This window comes from Anolis sagrei, chromosome 2, assembly GCF_037176765.1.
Source record: "Anolis sagrei isolate rAnoSag1 chromosome 2, rAnoSag1.mat, whole genome shotgun sequence".
In the NCBI taxonomy this organism is placed as follows: Eukaryota; Metazoa; Chordata; class Lepidosauria; order Squamata; family Dactyloidae; genus Anolis; species Anolis sagrei.
Window position 1 is genome coordinate 117,654,043 of NC_090022.1, and position 23,411 is coordinate 117,677,453.

At 42.5% G+C, this 23,411-nt stretch overlaps 1 protein-coding gene across 4 annotated transcripts in view; it reads right to left on the bottom strand.

Moving 5' to 3' along the window:
* Nucleotides 1-23,411, bottom strand: part of CASKIN2 (CASK interacting protein 2) — a 123,901-nt gene that overhangs the window by 91,336 nt on the left and 9,154 nt on the right. For all 4 annotated transcript variants that reach the window (XM_060764689.2, XM_060764690.2, XM_060764688.2 and 1 more), the window contains exon 2: nt 13,250-13,873. In XM_060764689.2, coding sequence (XP_060620672.2) covers nt 13,250-13,346 — 97 coding nt within the window. In that variant the 5' untranslated portion in view covers nt 13,347-13,873. The remainder of the gene's footprint in view (nt 1-13,249; nt 13,874-23,411) is intronic.

The following is a 23,411-nucleotide window of genomic DNA, read 5'->3' on the forward strand; positions in this document are numbered from 1 at the left end:
CTGAATGTAGGTGAACTACAACTCCAAAACCAAAGGACACTGCCCACCAAACCCTTCCACTATTTTCAGTTGGTCATGGGAGAAATGTGTGCCAAGTTTGGTTCAATTCCATCGTTGGGTTCAGAATACTCTTTGATTGTAGGTGAACTATAAATCCCAGCAACTACAACTCCCAAATGACAATTTTTTTTGAGTGAAGGACATAATTGGGTTGTTAGGTGTCTTGTGTCTAAAATTGGTGTCAATTCATCCAGTGGTTTTTGAGTTCTGTTAATCCTACAAACAAACATTACATTTTTATTTATATAGAAGTGTGGGTCTTTGTTTTTTTATTTTTTGGGGGGAGGGTTGCACTGCAAATAATATATGTGCAGAGTGCATAGGAATTCATTCATTTTTTTTCAAATTATAATCCGGCCCCCCAACAGTTTGTGGGACTGTGACCCGGCCCTCTGTTCAAAAAGTTTAGGGACTCCTGCTTTAGACTCTGCCTCCTTCTGCCTCCCCCCCCCCCCCATGTCAAAACGACTTGAGAAACTTCAAGTCACTTCTGGTGTCAGAGAATTGGTCATCTGCAAGGATATTGCCCAAGGGATGCCCAGATGTTTTACCATCCTGTGGGAGGTTTCTCTCATGCCCTCACATGGGAAACTGGAGCTGACAGATGGGAGCACACCCCATCTCACAGATTTGAACTGCCAACCTTCAGATCAGTGGTTCAGCCGGCACAAGAGTTTAACTCATTGCACCACCGGCTCCTTCCCTTCTGCCTCACCTCCTCTCATCAAACAGGCCTCTCTGTGATATGTTGTTTGCTGCAAGTACTTATCTTATTTGCTGGTGATAGGGTGTTGTTGATTTAGGCCCATCAAAGGAAGTCCATTTGTGACATAGGCAGCACAGATAAGCTGGTTGGGTTTAGTGGCAAAGGAGCGGAGGGAAAGATCCTTTCCAACTATAACATTTCAGCATGCAATCAGGAAAACAAAATAAATCACAGCTCTCTTACTGAACTTGAATTCTTCTCAGACTTGTTATTTTTATGCAGGCACACATATAAAGGCTTGACACAAGTATTCATGCTGGTGAAGTGACTTGAGCACTGGATTACAACTGGAGAACAGGTTTTGTATCCCAGATAAGCCATGGAAACTCACTGTTGTCCTTGGGCAAGTCAGCCTCAGAGGAAGATAATGATAAACTTGTGTTGTTGAAGGCTTTCATGGCCAGAATCACCAGGTTGGTGTGAGTTTTCTGGGCTGAATGGCCATGTCCAGAAGTATTCTTGCCTGATGTTTCACCCACATCTATACCAGGCATCCTCAGAGGTTGAAAACTAGGCAAGTAAGGTTTATATACTAAATAAAAGGATGATAATTCAGGACTTGGGAATTGAATCTCAGCTGTTTGTGATCATCAGGAAGTAGAAATTGATATATAAACCTCGCTTGCCTAGTTTCCAACAGACCTCACAACCTAGTGTCTAGATCCAGGGAAGTCATGCTACCCCTCTATTCTGCCTTGGTTAGACCACACCTGGAATACTGTGTCCAATTCTGGGCACCAAAATTGAAGAGAGATATTGACAAGCTGGAATGTGTCCAGAGGAGGCGACTAAAATGACCAAGGGTCTGGAGAACAAGCCCTATGAGGAGCGGCTTAAAGAGCTGGGCATGTTTAGCCTGAAGAAGAGAAGTCTGAGAGGAGACATGATAGCCATGTATAAATATGTGAGAGGGAGTCATAGAGAGGAGGGAGAAAGCTTGTTTTCTACTGCCCTGGAGACTAGTTGGCTTCAAACTACAAGAAAGGAGATTCCATTTGAACATTTGGAAGAACTTCCTGACTGTGAGAGCCGCTCAGCAGTGGAACTCTCTGCCCCAGAGTGTGGTCGAGGCTCCTTCTTTGGAAGCTTTTAAACAGAGGCTGGATGGCCAACTGTCGGGGGTGCTTTGAATGCAATTTTCCTGCTTCTTGGAAGGGGGTTGGACTGGATGGCCCATGAGGTCTCTTCCAACTCTATGATTCTATGATTCTGAAGATGCCTGCCATAGATGTGGGTGAAATGTCAGGAGAGAATGCTTCTGGAACATGGCCATGCAGCCCACAGCAACCCAATGACAAACTTCTTCTGAATAAATCTTTCCAAGAAGGTCCCTGATAGGTTAGTCTTAATGTTGCCATAGATTGGAAATGACTTGAAGGTACACAACCACAACACATTTAGAGGACAATAACCATCTTGGGTTGTTGTAGGTTTTCCGGGCTATATGGCCATGTTCTAGAGGCATTTTCTCCTGACGTTTCGCCTGCATCTATGGCAAGCATCCCCAGAGGTAGTGAGGTCTGTTGGAAGTAGGAAAAATGGGTTTATATATCTGTGGAAAGACCAGGGTGTGACAAAGGACTTTTGTCTGCTGGAGCTAGGTGTGAATGTTTCAACTGACCACCTTGATTAGCATTTAATGGCTTGGAAGTGCCTGGGGGAATCTTTCTTTGAGAGGTGATTTGATGTGCCTGATTGTTTACTCTCTGTTGTTTTGCTGTTGTAATTTTTGAGGTTTTTTTAATACTGGTAGCCAGATTTTGTTCATTTTCATGGTTTCTTCCTTTCTGTTGAAATTGTCCACATGTTTGTGGATTTCAATGGCTTCTCTGTGTAGTCTGACATGGTGGTTGTGAGAGTGGTCCAGTATTTCTGTGTTCTCAAATAATATGCTGTGTCCAGGTTGGTTCATGAGGTGTTCTGCTATGGCTGACTTCTCTGGTTGGAGTAGTCTGCGGTGCCTTTCATGTTCCTTGATTCGTGTTTGGGCGCTGTGTTTGGTGGTCCCTATGTAGACTTGTCCATAGCAGAGCACCTGATGAACCAACCTGGACACAGCATATTATTTGAGAACACAGAAATGGCACTTCCAAGCCATTAAATGCTAATCAAGGTGGTCAGTTGAAACATTCACACCTAGCTCCAGCAGACAAAAGTCCTTTGTCACACCCTGGTCTTTCCACAGATATATAAACCCATTTTCCTACTTCAAACAGACCTCACTACCTCTGAGGATGCTTGCCATAGATGCAGGCGAAACGTCAGGAGAAAATGCCTCTAGAACATGGCCATATAGCCCGGAAAACCTACAACAACCCAGTGATTCCGGCCATGAAAGCCTTCGACAATACAATAACCATCTTGCCTCCAGCATCATTCTTTGAATGCCATGCTTTAATCCTGAAAGTCTACAACAGGCACAGGATCACCTCCACTACTGTAATTCCAGCACTAAGGAAAGCACAAGATGAAACATATGATGCTTTATTAATATAAATACCCTGCTCCATCATTACATTCAACTTCAAATGTCTTTATGGCATGTTTACAACACAGTGCTGTCTGTTGACATTGCTGTCGATTTGCTTTATTTATCTGCTTTGCAAAAAAAAGTGAAAGGAAGCTGGCGCATAGATCTAAAATCTGACTATCTGTCAGCTGAATTTCCAACTTGGCTGGACAAGGAGCACTAAACACAGCAAAAATTTTCCCCTCCACTGATGGGAATTTACCTGCCTCGGGAGACAACTCAGATTCCAGAGATCCCAACATGAAGGAGAATGCCAAGTGAATGGCTCTGCAGGCACACGATTCAGCAGCCATTGGCTGAGAGCTCAATGGGCTGCAGACACATAGAGGAAATACAAGAAGGCCTACAAGACACAGAGTTTGTTGCTACCAATTCCAGACACCATGGCAGCCCTTTCTTGACACTCCCTTCCTTTCTCCTCCTTGGTCACACAAATTTGAAAGGGGTGGGGGATTTGTTGCGGCAAGGTTGAATCTAATCTCTCCCACCTACCCAACCCCTCTCTGACACATACATAAATGCTGTGTGTGAGAGGTTTTAGCCCTCCTCCTAGGAACATTCATGTATGGAGCTTTAACTTGCTTTTTACACAGGAGGGTTAGTCCTTATCCTTAAAGTAAACAGAGGGGTTCAAAGTCATGCTGCAACTTAATATACAGCTCAAGAGTTCTAAAGGCAAGGAGAGCATATTTAAGACAAACCATCTGGACAAAATCAAACATAAAGGGAACCAACCCTTCTGCAGGCTGTTTCAAGGACAGAATGACCTAGGCAGTTCTTGAGTTTTCCCTCAAGCTTTTTTCTTTAAATAGGTGGGATACCTCTTGAACCTAGAAAAAGAGCTGTATGCCTATTTATTGCCCACTCTAATTTCAGCTAACAGGGAGAGGGGCTCCCAAAGCAAACCAACAAATAACAAGCAAACAAAAATCCCACCACTGTTTCATTTGATTGCAACATGTGGCTCAGCAGCAAAAGAAGGTGTTCTGGACAGAGAACAAAAAGTCCTTCTGTTGGCCCCACATAGGGGATTAAGGCAATGCACTGCCCATCACCAATATAACAGTGCTGTTTGGGACTAACAGGGGGCCAATAACAAAGGGAAAGAATCACTAAAGGCCCTTAATCTTCTGTTTAGAAGAAAAGAGGAATTGGGGGATTACACAGGTTGAGAGTGTTCTAGATTTCAGATTGTTTGGATTTTGGAATATTTGCACATATGTAATGAGATCTGTCTTGGAGATGGGACCCAAATCTAATCACAAAATGCATATATATTTCATATACACCTTATACCCATAGCCTGAAAGGAATTTTATAAACAATATTTTTAATGATTGTCTGCATGCAACGAAGTTTGTGTACACTGAACCCCTAGAAAGCAAAGTTGTTACTGTCTCAGCCACCCAGGCGCACAATTTTGAAGCATTTCTGATTTTTGGATTTCTGAATCAAGGATACTCAACTTGTACTCCTAATGGTGAACCCAGTTCTCTAAAATGAAACAGATTCACTAAATACCCATCCCTGGTCACCCAATACCTGTGCATGAGGTCTGGGCTACTTTTAGAACCAACTTCATAATAATAGTACATTGGAGAGGAGGAAGAGAAGTCAGTGGTTGAAGGCAAAGACAGTTAAATTGCAGCTGTTTCTGGTTACAACATAGAAGCAATAGATAAAACTGCACTATAATAGTTGCAGTGTGAAAACAATAGATACACACCTCATAGATACACACACACGCATATGTCTAGAAGTTATAGTAAAAAAAACCTGAGTCAATGGGGAAGTTCAGTACCTAAGTTCCTTGGGTCAATGCAAGTACCTAAACTCTTATCTAAAAGAAACAATCCCATTCTCTTAGTGGAGTGGTGAAGAATGAAAGCTTAGCCCCCCACCCCACCAAGGCTGGGAGAAACCTCTCTTTTCTCCACCATGGCACTACTTCTGGCCTTTTTCAATGCCATGCTAAGAAAATAGCAGTGGCAGGGGTTGAGGGAGGGCTGGCGCTTTCTCCTCTCCGTAGAATAATGCCTGACTTATCCATGAGTCATACCAAAATCCATAATTTTGCCCCCTAAACCTGCCCTCAATTTACAGAGGAGGTCAACTTATACATGAATATATACAATAATGTCCATGCCTTTGGGTTGCTATAAATCGGAAACAACTTAAAGACACACCACAACTACAGAAAGTCGCAGTAAGGAGGTAACATGGTCTGCACAATATTCCATGGTCAACATTTGCTCATCTTCCTGTTTTAGTCACACAAAAGTACATGCAGATGTGTCTACTTTGGCCTGTGACCTGAAAGTGTGGTGAGAGTTTATCTCCTCCTCCTTAGACTGGATGAGGAGGCTGTGGGTGTATAGAGTTCAGCAACATATTAAGGGTGAAAAAGCCTTAAGCCCACATGTTCAAACAAGGCAGTGTTTAATGTCTGGGAAATGCACACTGAACTATATTGGGCAGCAGGGAACAAAAATGTAATGCTAACAAAATCTGACAAGACTACTGATTTGGATTTATGTTCCACTAAGGTTTTACACATCTTTTGTCACAGTGAACTCTGCCATCCATGCTGATCTTTGATTAACGTATTTTGCTGTGAGACCTAGCAGTGTGTCAATCCAGGTGAGCCCAAATACTCTGAAAATTGGATATACCTCATCAACACATTCAAGATCTGCAGAGAAATGTGGTACCCAATTCTCAGCTCACCTTTCCCTTTCCAAATCTATATGAAGGTAATATAAGTATTCCTTTTTGGTTCCCAATAGTTTGTCTTTTAGGAACAAGTGTGGATGTTTTAAATGAGAGATGCTTAACCATTTTTGTGTCAGATTCTACCTGAACATTAAAAATAATTTCCTGACTGTAAGAGCTGTTCAGCAGTGGAACTCGCTGTCCTGAAGTGTGGTGGAGGTTCCTTCCTTGGAGGCTTTTAAGCAGAGGCTGGATGGCCCTCTCTTAGGGGTACTTTGATTGTGATTTTCCTGCATGGCAGGAGGTTGGACTAGTTGACCCATGTGGTCTTTTCTAACTCTATTATTCTATGACTCTATGCTTTTTGGGACTGAACAATCAATTTACCATGCCATGTCCCATTCCAGGTCCAACTTGTCTCTCTGATGCTGTTCATCTTATCCCTCAGCTGAAGATTAACTCTACTGTTATCCCGTCCGAGCCCCCAACAAATCATAGCACTTTCTGTCTATCCCACCCATGGATTTTATCAATTTCTCTCCATTTTTATCCATGGGCCTCGCTCTCTTTGTCTAGTTCTATTACCATTTTATCACTTGTTTTTATTATGATTTTGGTATTTTTGTTTCATTACTATGTAATTATTAATTATTTTATTTGATGTTATTGTTTTGTTTATATGTACTTTTGATTTATTGTAATTTGTTTGGGCTTGACCTCATGTTAGCTGCCCTGAGTCTCTTCGAGGAGATGGTGACAGGGTATAAATAAAGTTTATTATTAGTTATTATGATTCTAGTTACATCTTTCTACAGAAGGAGAATAAATTCTAACTACAAAAGAGGCATCCTAATTTAATACGAGAATGTTTTTCCTTACAGCAACTATTGGATAACATTGCAAAGTAGCCTAAAACCAATGAGTTAAATGACACGATGGTGTTAAAACTATGCCTACTCTGAGGAATTGCACATGTTTTTATCCATTTTATCTGTGGGTTTTTTGCCCACAATATGAAATTTTAACAAAATACAACACTTACGTAAGAACTCTTTTTGAGCAATGACTCAATCAAATATTCCAAAAAGTAAGAACATTCCAACAAGAGTGATTATCCAACTTACATCAAACCACAAATTCAGAAGGAAACTCAAAAAAGTAATGGAAAAAGTCCCCAAAAGGGCTGAATGCATTACTCCAAAAAGAATGAAGTGCATGAAGATGTGGATTAGTTCTTCTAATTTACAAGCCCACTGACACCAAGGACCTATTTATTTATTTGTCTAGGGAAGGGTCAGTGCATTGCAATGTCTAGTCAGTGTCATTCCTTTTAGTACAAGCCTATTTATGTAACCATGGAGCAATTTCTGGAAATGCAAAACCCACAGTTGTCTCTATTTTTATTAAAACCTCCTATGTTACACAAGATGGTTCAAGTAGCTGCTACATCCTAATATATTGGGAGAGAGAAATTCTCCTGCGGCTGTATAGTTTGTTTCCAGCTGCTTCCTCATATTAAGAATGTGCTAAATATACATTCCCTTCTCAGTTTCTCTACACAAAGTAGCAATGGCTTCATATCAACAAACGGAAGTTCTACAATTGTTTTATGGGGAGTAGTAGGTGTTGGAAGAGGCATGAGGTTGCACTCAGAAGTTTCATGTCCCTCCAAAGTGGTATTTATTGAGCTACCAGAGAAACCTAGAATTTAAAACAGTTTATCCTGCTAAAATGCCCTCCTGCCAATAAGAGGCTGCTCCACGAGGGACAGCCCATTCCTGCTGCCGCAGGGCCCAATGAATAGATCTCTTAGATCAGCCCTTACCAACCTGACATCATGAATGACATCCCACATCCTCCTCTTTGGTGTTCTGTTTTGAGGTGATGGGTATCCAAGTGGTTACAATTTTCAGAAACAGGGGAGGGAGGGGGGTCAATTGGAAAACTAGAGATGCTAGATGAGGTAGGATCCATTCAGACACATAACCTGCTGCTGAACATCACACTAAGTGTGGAAAACCAAAAGCAACCTAGCAAAACATTTAATTGTACTCAATTAAGTATAGATCTGAACCGCTTTAATACCATAATTACTTTAATTCAATTTAATGCTTGCTTTTTGTATGTTTTTAGTTGTATTGTTATTCTTAAATTATATGCCATCTTGGATATCTATTTCAGGAGAAACGCAGGATACAATAAATATGGTGATGATGACAAACCTACTACTATTTTTGGAGGCCAACAGGCCACATGACCAGGCCGCAAAGTTGCCAACAGTTCGTGAAAGCCATCTCCTCATAGCTCAGTGGCAGACCTGGAAACATTAAGATACAGACTTGAACTTATGAGACAGTCTAGCAACATTATTACATCAGGGCTTTAAAGTGGGCAGCCCCACATTTCTGCCACCTGAAGAATTATGGGAAATGTAGTTTGGGAAGGCGAGGACCTCTGTAGCTGAGAATTGAAAAGGTCCCACCCTAAACTACATTTCTCAGAATTCTGTAGGAAGTAGAAATGCAAGGCTGCCCACTTTAAAGCTCTGGTGTGATAATGAGATGCTGATGGTGTTGCTTTTATTGCTTTTATGATGTCTTATACTGTTAATGTTTTTTATCTATTAAGTTTTATGTATACTGATTTGTTGGAAACTGCCTTGAGTCGCCAATTGGCTGAGAAAGGCGGTATGCAAATACAGTAAATAAATAAATAAATGTAAATCTTCCTTCCTGTAGTCTGGAACAGGACCAGTCCAAGATATTTTGCAAAGCTAGCTGAATTATTTTGCCTTTCTTCATCACTGGTGGTAAAAACATAGCAATAAAGAAATCAAATAACTAACTATTTGTTCCCTTGCACGACACACCCAAATTTGCCGCCTGAGGCAGATACTGCTCCCTGCTTAGTGGTAGTGTTGGTCCTGATCCAAGCTGCATTTCTCTTCTTCTTCCTTAAAGGTTTTCACACTTTTGTGTGGCAGCTTTGCCAGACATCTGAGGAATGCATCAAGGGTGGTAGTGTTCTCAGAACACAAGTGAAACCTTTGACAAGTTTTAGAAAGACCCCTGCTCTTAGGAGCCAGCTGAACTGAGCTCCCCCTCCTCCCTCCAAAGGGGCTGGCGAACCATTGTCCCTCTTTGGAGACAATAGCCACAGATTGCTGCCTCCTCCACCTCCTCATCCCCATCCAGCCCAGAAAGTGATTGATCATCAGGGAGAAAGGCCAAAGCCTTGACGGGTCATTTAACAATTTCAATTACAGTCCATGGCATTCAAACACTGACAGAGGGGAAGGAAAAAAAGAGTTTTTCATTTTAAAAAGGGAGAATCTTTGCTGTCCTTGCCGTGGCAACTCAGCAGGGTCAAAGGGGCTCTCACCAGAGAAGGTACAAGTTTGAGAAAGGACCCCCAATTTTCACCCTGGACTGGCATCAGCGAAAGCGGACGAAACACCCATTTCCTGGACCCAAGACACAACTGTGGGATTGAACAAACTCTCTTCTCTTGCCTCCCAACAAAACATGGATGACAGTTGCCATACGCCCTAGAACCCAATAATGGATGGCTGTGACCCATTTGCAGAACTACATGTTTCAAGCCAGATAATATGCCCGTTGAATATTAAACTATGTGTCCCTGAACTTCCCGTCATTGGGCCTGGGCGCTTGATTCTTGGTTACGTGCAGCGACTTTTTTTAGATACACGCGATCCCTGAGGGCTAATCAGAGAGACGCAGCTCTGAATCCACTGAGACAGCAGAAGGACTCTTAGAGGGATTTTAAAAAACTCAGCATCTCGGCCTGTCACATGGAGAAAGGCGCCTTAATGAGCGGCAAAATGCGGCAAACATGCTGCTCCCTATTTGGCATTTTGGAGACAAGCGGGAATCATAACAAGAGAGCAAGAACAGAAGGCTTTTGTGAGGGAGCAGCCCAAACACACACTCACAAAGGAACGGCAGCATCGTCCCATGAGAAAGGATGCAAGAGTTGCCAAGAAAGAAAGAAACAGAACAAGGTGAAACAGCACTTCTCATCCTGGCACCTTCTGGATATGAAGCCATCATCCAATACAGCAAAAAAAAAAAAAAAAGCACCAGTTTTGGGAAAATGCTGAGGTAGCCCACAAGGGATCCTTGAAACCACAATTTCACTTTCAAGAGGCTTTGTGTGATGAGATATTAAGCCCAAACCTATCTATGGAAAGAGGGACCACTGCTCCAACATGACAGACATGTATCTTACCAGTGTGACTTTTTAAATTCTTAGACTATGGTTTATTTCTCTTCTTTGTTTCCTTAAGTCTATGTACATGTTCCTGATGATTGCTTTTTACCTACAACAGTTGCTACTTCAGCATGTTGTCTCTCTGCCCAAAACAGCTAAACTTGTGTGTGATATTAGCCCAGGCATGGACAAAATTCGGCCCTCCAGGTGTTTTGGACTTCAACTCCCAGAAAAACCAGCCATTTTACTGACTGTTAAAAATTGGGGGAACTGAAGTCCAAAATACTTGGAGGGCCAAAGTTTGCCCATGCCTGAGGTAGCCGAACATTGGAGGAACCCATCCATCTTGTTGGCCCAAGACAGTTAGTATCGAAAGACAGCAAAGTTATTTTTTGGCAAAGGAGGCAGAAAAACCCACAAGTGCTTCTTCTCTATCTCCTCACAACAGAAGCAAAAGATAAACAATGAACAATTTGCTGCCCCTTCATGATATTACAAGTATGCAGGCAGATACCATTACTTCACTCTGCCAAATGGTAGGACTGGCCTATCTCAGCCTTTGCCAACCGGGCGTAGAAACATTTCACAAAGTTTTGTGCCCATTTCCTTTTTGTGTCCATTTCCTTGTTCCCCGCTCTTTACAGCAATTCTCCTTCCTGGCAGATTGTTTTAAAATCTCACCCAAATCTTTTACATCTCTTACAAAACTACTAAGCAGTAGCCATAGCTTTCTGTCTTCTCAGAGTCCATAGCTTCCTATTGCGGCCCAGCATTACAATCTGGTTTCTTGGGGCAACAGAAGGCCTCCTGAGTCCTTGCAAAAGCATCTGTCCCTTCAGCTCAGTGCACAGGCAATTCCCTACATCCTTTTCCCAATCAGAGGGAGCTTTGCAGCTTTTAACCCAGGCCCTTTATCTCTTCTCTTCCTTGTTTTCTTAATCTTCGGTCTAGCTGTAGTTTAATGAATGAGTGACCCCAAGCTGCTCTTCCTCACCCAAAGCATTCTTTCTGATTAAAAGACAACAACTACCATGTTTTGTTTTAAGGAAAAATGCAACACACAGATATACTGTTCCAGAGCCTCTCCTATAGCCACAGCACAAGCCAAAGGAAAGCAAGATTGCCAGGCACCTCCTATCCAACATAGCCGCAGGGAGGAAGGGGACTGGCAATAATTTGACCCACTTTTAGATGGGGCTACCTGCCAGAGTTCATGAAGGAGAGTGCCATGGCAGCTTCAGCCAGTATCTCTGGACATAAGATGAAGAGCAGGAAGGAGCACTGGGAGCTTTGTGCTATGGTGAGAGGTTTACACAATGCCAAAGGAGGAGAAAATGCATCACTGGTGAAGAAGGGGAAAAGGAGACATACATTCAGTTTGCTAATCTCATTGAATGAGTGAAGATGCAAATGTAGAAATAATGACCATTATTTTAAAAGAAATACAATATGTCTGACCCTTATGGAGGGGATACTGCCTAATAACCGCATCACACTAGAGAATGAATCCACTTTAAATGTAGTGTCTTCCTCCTGCAGAATTCTGGGGTTTGTAGTTTAGTAAGGCAGTTAAATGCTCCTCCCTAAACTACAAACCCCAGAATTCTGCAGGAGGCAGAAACCGGATTTAAAGTGGATTCATTCTCTAGTGTGATGAAGTAGCTGGTATGACCTGCCTGACAACTCTGGCCTCTAAGCAGATGCTAAACAAGTGTTGATGGGGAATAGAAAACTTTCCCTTCTTATTAAAGTCCTTTACCTTTAAATCAATTGTGGATAAGACACTTCAAAGAGAAGACTCCTTCAAAAAAAGAGGGTGACCTGTCCCATCTTTGACTTATGGATTTGAAAGCACTACAGAAAGTCCTTTATCTTTGGAAAATGATTGATTTTTGAAGAGTTGCCCTTTATTCAAGAAGCACCCACCTGTTTGTGATTTTTTCTAATTTTGAAAAAAAGAAAAAGTGTACAATATAGTTTCTGAGATTTTGGGGGGAAAAAACAGTAGTAGCTAAAAAAAAAGGTCAAGCAAGTTTTGGACAGCCAGAAGCATGGTTTGGATCCTCCTTCAACCCTGAAACCAACCTTTAACTTGTTGCAATGCCACTGATTGCCTAGTGGAGGTTTGAACAGTGGCAGAGAAGTGTCCAGCTGTTTCCTATAACTAATGGAACAAAACCTTCCAAAGGTTCTTTACACATCTGAGATGATGTTACTCCTGTGTGTCCAGCTACTGAAATATAGCTGGTCACTTCTCTGCAATTCCACCTCCTCCAAATTGTCGGGAAATAACTACGTCAGTGAGGCTGTGGGACATAAAAGGTGAGATTGGGAGAAAAGTTTGTGTAGTGCAAGACAGACAGAGGATTCTGACTTCTCCAACAACACCTGAGTAAGTCACTATCAAGATCTAGCTAAGGAGTGGGCATTCCTGGGGCACTGAGCCACGTGGAATCTATTTGTTTCATAGCATTGGGAAACATGATTTTTTTTAAAAAAACGAGTATGCAAGGTGTGTGGAGTGCACTCCTGTTTTTAAAGCAAATAAAATTTTCAGAGGGCTGATACGCAAATCATTCTTCTTAGAAACTCCTTAAAAACCTTACATGTGCAGTTCTTGCACATCTTCGTCTACATGAAAAAATGTTTTGTTACCACTGTGTGGCAGCAGAAAGAGAAAAGCAAAGTTGTAAAAAACAGCTGAGTATGCAGTCTGACAGGAATTGTAATGCCCATTTTTGACACAAATGCTCCCCCTGGAAGTTACTATGCCTGAGTTACATCAAACCAAATGTACATAAACGTTTCACACTTGGGGACCTCCCAGCCCACTCCTTTTGCTGTATTAGCAAAAAGCATTTGCCAAGAGCCACAAAAATACTTGTGGCTTCATTGGTAGGTGTTGACTGATCATGAGATATCGCTTCGTCAAGATGTCATGAGATACTCACTGCTTTTGGATGCCTTGACTTTAGCCACCAGTTTCTGCACACCAGATATATCCCCATTTTTCACAGCCTGGATCAGCTCCTGCTCTCGCCCCATCATGAATATGGGCAGCCGTTCCTTGGGTTTAGGAAGCCATTGGGGTGCTTTGTGGATATCGGCGCAAGATAATTTGCTTCAGTAAATTTAAGTTAATTTGTTAAGGTTAACTCCACAGAAGGTGCAAGAAAAAAAGCTCCCAAAGGAACAAAAAAATATTCAGAAATCCCAGTACGTTAAAAAAGAAGTCTGTGTTAATGATGATAAATGCTCCAATGAGTTACACTCCTCTAAAAGTGAAAGGAGATGAGACGAAGCCTTGATAAAAATATGCACTCAATTAAATGGATGATAATTCAGTACTTGGGAACTGAATCTCAGCTGTTTGGAATCATCAGGAAGGAGAAATTAATAGTTCATTAAAAGGTCCAGACAACACAAAGGGTGATGCTCAGTCTTCCTTGATAAATCAGGGTGCCCCAATAAATCTCCGGCTTTTGCTAGCCTTGTGAGGAGGAAATACCCTTTGAGTCTTTGCGTCCACAGATCCAAATCCTTTAAAGCCAAAGCTTGAACAGTTGTTCAAATACCTGTGAATACAAAAGGTAGAATCAAATTACCAAATGGCCACTGACTCGCTGGAATACAGTAGTAAAACAAATTCTGGATTCCAGCAACACATTATGCAGATTTGCTTGTTTTCACTCATTTATATGCAATGATTACATTGAAAATTGTAATTAGAAAGATCAGAGACCAGAGATGGAAGGCTGAGCTGCATGAAGCACTTGGATACTTTATAGAGACCAAGGAGAGAGACCACAGGAAGAACATATTTATATTAATATTAAGGCATCTACAGAGCGCAACATATTTGAATGTCGCTCCAAGATTTCAGGTGACCAGAATTTAAATCCCCATTCAGCCATGGAAATACATAGATAGAGATAGTCAAACTCTTTCAGAATAAGAGGAAAACAATGGCGAGCTTCCTTGGAATAAGTATGCCCACAAAGTTCTATCATGGATTCACCATTCAGTTAAAGCCAGCTTCAAGGCATGTAACAATAACAACACACATAAGCTTCCTACCATCTCCCTGATTTTGAAAGACTTGAGAAAAACTGTTTTACATATTTGTCAGGTATTATTTTTGCTATTGTTGTTTTGCACTACTACAACTCTGTAATGCAGACACTTCTTTTGCGGACTAGAAACATGTTAACAATTCTGTAAACACTGAAAAACATTCTGCAACTCACATTTGCAAAAGGATCCGAGATAGAATATCAATTATTGTGTGCTCCCAGGCAGGCACATTCGTCAGATCAGGGTGAACAAAATGTGACCCCAGGGCTTCATGCAGCCAAAGGCTGTTTTTGTGCTCCTAACACCTCCCCACCCGTTCTCTGGATTTAAAAAATGAGCTGCCTTTTCTCAAAGCCTTCAGGAGAAATGATTCACATTTTAAATAGGTTGCAAGTCTCCTTTGTATTGTTTAACATAAAAATACATTGCATCTATAGAGGGAAACAGTGTTGCCTAATTCTAAGCATGACCCTGGATGGGAGTTGCCATCCAAATGTTCTGGAGTGATCCAGGCTGCTACACACCATGTTACAGAAAGGATCGGAAAATACTTCTCTTGAAAACATATTTATTTATCATGTCCAGGGCCGGCCCGTCCATTACGCGAAGTAAGCGGTCGCAGAACACTTTTTTTTTACCAGGGGCGCAGAGACGCCTCTGTAAATACCCCTCGACCACCACTTGAGGAGCGCCCCCTCAGCTCACAACAGACCTAGCAGTCCGGAGGGAGCCTCGGCTTTCTTGCCTTGCTGCCGGGCGATCCTCTTCCCAAAGGGGCCAGGCCCTTGAGCCTCGGCTAGCCCCTCTCGTTCCTGCTCCACCCAGCCACCGGGTGCGCGAGCAGAGCCGGCACTCAATCGTTCTCCACGTTCGATCCCTTCCCCATGACCGGCTCCCTTTCCCGATCCCCCGACGCTCCACCCGCCTCCTCTCCTCTCCCGCTTCGGGTCTGGAGGCGTGTGTGAAGACCCCAGCGTGCGCACCAAAAGTCGCCTCTTCTCCTGATTTCAGCCATTGGGACCAAGAGAGAGAGAGAGAGAGCCCCTCTGGCTGGAGGTATCTCCCACCTCCGCTCCCTCCTTTGTTTTTGCACCTACCTTCAGGAAAGGTGGGCATCTCCACCTCTGTCTCTCTCTCTCTCTCTTGGTCCCAATGGCTGAGGAGAAAGTCAGGAGAAAAGTTGACTTTTGGTGCACATGCCAGGGTCTTCAGGCATGCCTCCGGACCCAAAGCGGGCCAGGCAAGGGAGCAAGTGCGGCGTGTAGTTACTGGGATGTATAGTTCACCTACAATCAAAGAGCATTCTGAACTCTACCAATGATGGAATTGAACCAAATATGGCACACTGAACTCCCACGACAAGCAGAAAATATATATCAATGATTGGTTGGGGGGGGGGGGCGCCAAAATACTGTTTGCTTACCATTGAAAATTACCTAGGGCCGCCTCTGATCATGTCAGAAGCAAATTGAGAGTACAGAACAAAGTAAAAAACTTGGCATTATGCTAAATTTCCTTGGACCAGAAACTGGCCACTTGGAGTGCCTCTGGTGTCGCTGTAAGGTCCTCCATTGTGCATATGGCCAAAGCACCAGAAGCAACTTGAAAACACATGTACACAGGTACACATTTAGATATCCAGGGAATCTTCATATCAGATAATTTTCTTTCATGCTGGAAGTCAGGCAGATGTGGATCCTCAAGGCATGTGGATCTTCATCCATCAAGTCAAATATTCTGAGTGACAGATGATCCGTCATCATTACTCCCCTTAATCTGCTTCAGCACATAAATTACTCTGATTGTTGTGATATTGCCGCACAGTTTTAGCAAACTGAACCATAGAAAATAATTACACAATCCCTGCATGACACCTATTTTATTTCTTATTTTAGTGGGCTATGCTCTGTATTTCCCCTTTCCTCCCACAAAGCCAGAGAGGGCTTGTCAGACTGAGGCTTGCACAATGGGGGGAGATCCTGAGATAAAACAAGTTAGGCCAAGGTAAAACACACACACACACACACATCTACTCAGGTTGGAAAAGATGAATATTGATTAACATATGTATTAAAACCATTTGATAATTATCATTATAATGCTAGGATCACTTTATTCACCAGGGGACTCCTGATAGCGCAATGGTTTAAACTCATGTGGCGGCAGGACTGAAGACAGAGGGGTCAGAGGTCTGAATCCAGGAAAAGAGCGGATGAGCTCCCTTTGTCAGCTCTAGCTCCCCATGCAGAGACATGAGAGAAGCATCCCACAAGGATGGTAAAACATCAAAACATCTGAGCGTTCCCTGGGCAACATCCTTGCAGACGGTCAATTCTCTCACACCAGAAGCGACTTGAAAAACAAACAACAAACAAAAATTATTCACCAATCCATGTCATCCACTTTGCAACCAGTCAGTACAAGGGTGTTCTGTGGAATCGATCAATTAAGTTTTAGAGAACTGAGAAAGTTCACACCTAGCAAATGTGAAACCATCTCCCTTTCAGAAACAGAACTTTGAATCTAGATTTATTGGTGTGTACCTTCAAGTTGTTTCTGCCTTAGGGGAACCTATCACACCATTTTCTTAGCAAGATTGTGATGATATTGCTCTTGTCTTCCTATGGAGGAATTGCACTGGCCTTCTTCTGAGACTGAGAGATTGTCACTTGTTCAAACTCACCCAGTGAGTTTCAGTGCCCAGAGGAGACACTGAACCCTGGTCTCCAGAGTCATAGTCCAATGCTCAAATTACTACACTAAGCTGCTCTATGCATAGTGTAAATATCATGTGATTATGCTGAATACTATAGGTTCACAACAGGCTAAGTGGCCATCTACACTGACAATTTAATGCAGTTCATTTAATGTAGTAGCCAGACAACAAACTCCCACAAAAGCACATAAAAGAAAACCCTTAATGTGCATTGGTGCTCTGCGATTTGCAAAATCACCATTTGGACCTCAAATCCAGCAAAACCACGTTCTTCAATACTGGTTTGAAACTGCAATAAACGGGGGGTTTTTTTTGGGGGGGGGGGTTACATAATAGGCAATGTGGCCTTCAGCTCATCCATAACTCAAATTTGTGAACATCCTGCGGCTCCTCCACAATGACATAATGGCAACAGTCTTGGACAGCAATGGCTCCCAAAGTGACCCATTTCAGGTGGAATCTGGTGTCAAACTGGGATGTGTTACTGCCCCAACCTTATTTTCCATCTTCATCACTATACTTCATCTTGTTGCTGGGAAGCTTCCCACCGGAGTGGAAATCATCTATCGGACAGATGGCAAGCTATTTAACCTCAGCAGACTGAAAGCCAAAACCAAGGACACAACAACATCTGTTATAGAACTCCAATATGCTGATGATAACGTAGTCTGTGCACATTCAGAAGAAGACCTACAAGCCACTCTAAACACCTTTGCAGATGCATATGAGAAGCTCAGCCTCTCATCGAACATCGAACAAGTGTTCTTCCAGCAGCCACCAGGCAATCCCTCTGCAATGCCAGAATTACAGCTTAATGGTGTAACATTAGAAAATGTTGACCATTTCTGCTACCTTGACAGCCAGCTCTCCACAAAAGACAAGATTGACACTGAAATACAACACCACCTGAGCTCTGCAAGTGCAGCATTTTTCCAAATGAAGTAGAGAGTGTTTGAGGACCGGGACATCCATAGGGATACCAAGGTGCTTGCGTATAAAGCTATTGTCCTCCCAACCCTGCTATATGCCTGTGAAATATGAACTATCTACAGATGTCACAATAAACTCCTGGAATGATTCCATCAACATTGCCCCCCAAAAATCCTGCAAATCTCTTGGGAAGACAGGCAGACAAATGTCAGTGTGCTGGAAGAAGCAAAGACCACCAGCACTGAAGTGATGGTCCTCCGCCATCAACTCATCTGGACTGGACACATTGTCCAAATGCCCAATCATTGTCTCCCAAAGCAGCTACTATACTCCCAACTCAAGAACGGGAAACATAATTTTGGTAGACAGGAAAAGAGATTTAAAGATGGTCTTAAAGCCAACCCTAAAAACTGTGGAATAGACACTGAGAACTGGGAAGCTGTGGCCCTTGAGCGCTCTAACTGGAAGTCAGCTGTGACCAGCAGTGATGCAGAATTCGAAAAGGCACAAATAGAGGGCGAAAGGGAGAAATGTGCCAAGAGGAAGGCACATCAATCCAACCCTGACCTGAACTGCCTTCCACCTGGAATCCGATATCCTCGCTGCAGGAGAAGATGTGGATCAAGAATATGTCTCCACAGCCACCTACAGACCCACCGCCAAGACACTACACAGGGGTTTTGTTTGTATATGAGAGACAAAGCACACAATGAGTGAGTTTGTGGAATAACTAGCTACATGAAGGACTTCACTTATACAATTTCTAGAAACACACAACTATTCATGCATAGTATCCAAACGTGGTACAGACCTGAATGTGTGAATAATTATTTTGAGGCATGGCAAAGAAGGGGGGGACTGGCCAAGCCCTCAGTGAGTGTTCCTTGCTTGCGAAAACCCTATGAAATATATGAGGCCACCATAGATCGACAGGCAATTTGAAGATATAGACGCATACATACACACATGCACAAAGTGTTTCATTCTCCAGGAAGAGTCTTACTGCCTCCTTCATGCCCATGTGAATTAGGTCTCAATTTGGAGAAACAGCGAGAAGTGTGGGAAACATCATCGGACATGAGCTAAACACAGGATGGGTGGGATGCATATGACTTCCCTCCTGTAATGGTTCCCCTCCTATGTTCTTGCCTATCCTCCCATTCAGTATGCAGACAGCTAATACGTTTTATCAAATAAGGTTTCCAGGCATGGCAAATCTTATTCATGTATCAAAATTCAAGGACTGCATACTTGGCAACCCCTCTGCTTACATTTACATGGAAAATAATTACATAACTGATTGCCTGGACTGACCCTCACCCCCACTATCCTAACTTAAGAAGACTCTCTTTTCCCTCCCAGCTACTGCAATGTGCTCTACATAGGACCATCCTTGAAAAGCATTTGGAAGATGCAACTAAAGCAAAATGTAGGACTAGACTGCTGACAGATTTGCTTTTTAGGGACATTAGGACGCAGGTCCTACAAGATCTATACCGGCTTCTAATTGCTTCCATGTTCAATTCAAGGTGAGAGTTTTAACCTCTAAGACCATAAACAACTTGGGATCAAGATAACTGAAAACTATTTCCCCTCATATGAGTCTGCCAGAAATTCGAGGTCCCCAGAGTTGGTGGGTCCATGTAAGAGCGCTTTCTCTGTAGCAGTGCCTTGAGGGTTTATAAGTATCCCTTTTAAACTTCAGGCAGGCCACCAAAACAATGCTGTTCTGCACAACATTCAGTGTTTGAAATTACTGTTTTAGCCATTTCAGAACTGGATTCCAGATTGTTTTAAGACTGTTTTTAGGAGTTTTCAAAAATATTTTGTGTTTTGTTAAAATGGTTTTTTTGGTACTGTTTTTATTGATTTTTATTTCATCACCACCTCAAGAGCCCTTGTGGACTAGGAGACAATACAGAAATACTGTAAACAAACAAACACTTTTGTCTGTGCTTCATGAAAATAAAAAAGGAATGGATGTTTTAAAGGTTCAAAGAGGAACAAGGTCTGGCCCAGAGATTTTTGTTGCCGACGAGAAGAACTGAATAGTACCCAATGCACAAAAGCTGCCAGACTAACAGTTGAGGCTTACTTTGAGGCTGGCATCATCTACCACATCTACAGATAGGTGGCTAGCTTTGGCAGGGCAGGTTGCATGCTCTTTTCTTCCAAGACCTGCCAGAAACACCCTGCCTGTTAGCATTTAAACATGAGACAACATTAGGAAAAACTTCCTCATACCAGGAGCTGTTCAACTGTGGGATATGTTATCTCGGAGTGTGGTGGGATATTCTTCTTTGGTTTTTTTTAAAGCAGTGGCTGGATGACCATGTGTCAGGAGTGTCTTGATTATATGAAAGAATGAGGTAACAACAACAACAACAACAACAACTGGAGAAGTTGACACGATATGAGGATTTAAAGATCGAAATGCAAAGACTGGCACAAGCCAGTCAAGGTGGTCCCAGTGGTGATCGGCACACTGGGTGCAGTGCCTAAAGACCTTGGACTGCACTTAAACACAATCAGCACTGACAAAATTACCATCTGTCAGCTGCAAGAGGCCATCCTACTGGGATCTGCAGGCATTATTCGCGGATACATCTCATAGTCCTAGACACTTGGGACATTTCAGTGAATGGATAACTCACACTTTTTAAAAAGAATTAACCAAATGAGAAGTCTCCTGAGAGATGTATACACCAATGGCTCATTTCCACGCCATTCAAATGGAAAATGAAAATTAGTTGGGGCAATCTGTGACTAACACTGAAAAAATAGCGTAGGAAAGAAGGGAATGGGTATGTAGAATTTTTCTTCTTGGGCATTTCCTTGTTAAGGAAAATACACCACTCACGTGATTACCATCTTGAGTATGCAGAACTTCAGCAAGAAGAGCAGAAGTCCACAGAAAGAAGTGTTTAGGTGGTAGTCCTAGACTTTAATCCACCTGCTACAAGTGAATTGCAGGATTTACAGAAGAATTTCTGCAGTTTTTTCCCTACTGTCTCCCTCCCCCTTCCACTAAACAGGCACCAATACTGATTTTTAGAATAAGCTAGACTGAGCTATTGCACCGAGATTTCCGCAGATTAACAGAGGTGACGAACATATGGCCCTTCCCAGGCCGATTCAGGTGATGAATGGGTTTCAAAGTGGCAGAGCAGTAACGGCAGAGGCACGGAGAAACTAGGGAGGTGAAAATCCCACAAGACCTGGCAAGCTAATCCCTTAGTAGGGTGCTGGCTTTAGTTTATGTGAGGTGAACAGGTGGAGGGGAAACCGGCCTGGAAATCACACCTCGTTGTTTCCTGGTGCTAGGAAGGGGCCATTTGGAGCTATTAACTAGTAAGACGAAGAGACGCTGCAAACTTTCAGAGCCATTCACGTTATTATTACTTCACACAGTCCAGATTTGAAATTATGTACAGAAAACAGACTCCCTAGCTAAAGTAATGCTTACACTGTATTCAGATCAGCTGGGTTAATCACCACCATATGGTTTTTATATAGTTTAGCAGTCCTACCTTGAGGAAACCCATTGCATAGGTTTGGATACACAAATTAGACACTGTCATCAGACCTTTGCTAACTCTCTATAGCTACATTTCCAGTCAATAATCCTTATTTCCAAGATTAAATCAAATCCTAGAAAGTCCTCAAAAATGTGGAAGACATCATTTTCAGCTCCTTTGATGGAACGATGGAAAACAATTGTTGGAAAGAGATAGTGTGTCTGTATATGCATGTGTATGAGAGAGAGAAAGAAGACAGGACTATGATCAGCACCTGGCACTATGCAGCAGTTGCCTCAGACCGCATATGCTGGGAGGAAGATGTGGGAGGAGAAAGCTTCTCACGCTGCACAGTGCCTCCTAAGCTATGTTGTTGTCTTCAGGTTTAGGGAAAGATGCTTCCCTATGGTCAGTGCTGAAGAAATATTCAACTACCTGTCCAGTTGGCTTTTGTGAAATGGAATGGGAATGGTGTGCCATCTTGTTTGTTGCCTGAGGTAAGACTATAGGACGGGCCACCCTTAATAATAATAATAATAATAATAACAACAACAACAACAACATCAACTTTATTTTTATACCCCGCCTCCACCTCCCTGACGGGACTCAGGGCAGCGTACATGGGGCCAAGCCCAGTCAACAGTTAAAACATAACACATAGAAAGTGCAATAATCAATATAAAAACAACATAAGCAACATTATAACAACAATAAAACAAGCATCGGGAACAACCATCAACAGTATAATTCAAGTCTCATTGTAGGAGGACAGTCTGGTGAACAACAATTTAAAAGTAGGTCTAATGAGCAAAGTGCATAGGTGATAAAGCAGCAAAATGATAAGATAATTACAACTAGATAATTAAGACTTTGGATAGGAAAGTTGAAAAAAGCAAGGACAAAACTTAGGTCATAGTTATGGCCAGTTGCCCAGGGAATTGTCTAATCAAATGCACAACAGAACATCCATGTTTTTAGTTCTTTACAAAACGTGGATAGGAAGGCCTAATCTCCCCGGGGAGGGAGTTCCAGAGCTGGGGTGCCACAACTGAGAAGGCCCTTTCTCTCATCCCCATCAACTGTGCCTGAGATGGGGGTGGAAGCAAGAGGAGAGCCTCCCCAGAAGAACTTAGAGATCATGTGGGCTCATAGGGAAAAATGTGGTCACAAAGACAGGCAGGTCCCAAGCTGTTTATGGAGAGAGAGAGCTCTCCACATAAGCTCACTTACCAACAGAGGTAATGTCAATTGGCTTTGCTGTCCACTCTTCCCTGTTGGCAGTAGCCAACAAGGGCCATTGGATAGCAGTGGCCAGGGCTGGGGCTTTTCACCAGTGCCTCCTAAACTTTTATGAAGATGATATTAGGAAACCATCTCAATGCTGGAGGTCCCCCCCCCCCCCCAGAAATCTATACGTTCTTCCAGTTTTGCAAAGGTTAAAGAATTCATATCTTCTGAGCCTGTCTTGTGTATGTGCTTTTATTGTGATTAACAATTATTTGTTTACATAGGAGGGAGAGTTAAGTGTTCGGAAATGGTTCAGCATGTTTTAAGAAATAAGATCGAGCTCAGCCTTTGCTACTAAATCGGTGCATTTGGCCTATTTATCTCAGCTCCTATGAGAGAAAATCTGGAAATAGGGAAATGCAATATTCTTGAAATATTTACCCAAAGTTCTTCAGAGTCATTGCCCTGAGCTTAAAATCTTAAAAGAATGTCGTTCTAGTACAATAGTTCTAGTATACTGTTTAAAAATTCAGATGTAGGATCCATCTCTGAAATCTGTTTTACACACACACACACACACACACACACACATCCACATAGGGGCAATTCCTTCAATGTATTGGCTTAAGTTTACTTAGCAAGACCTCT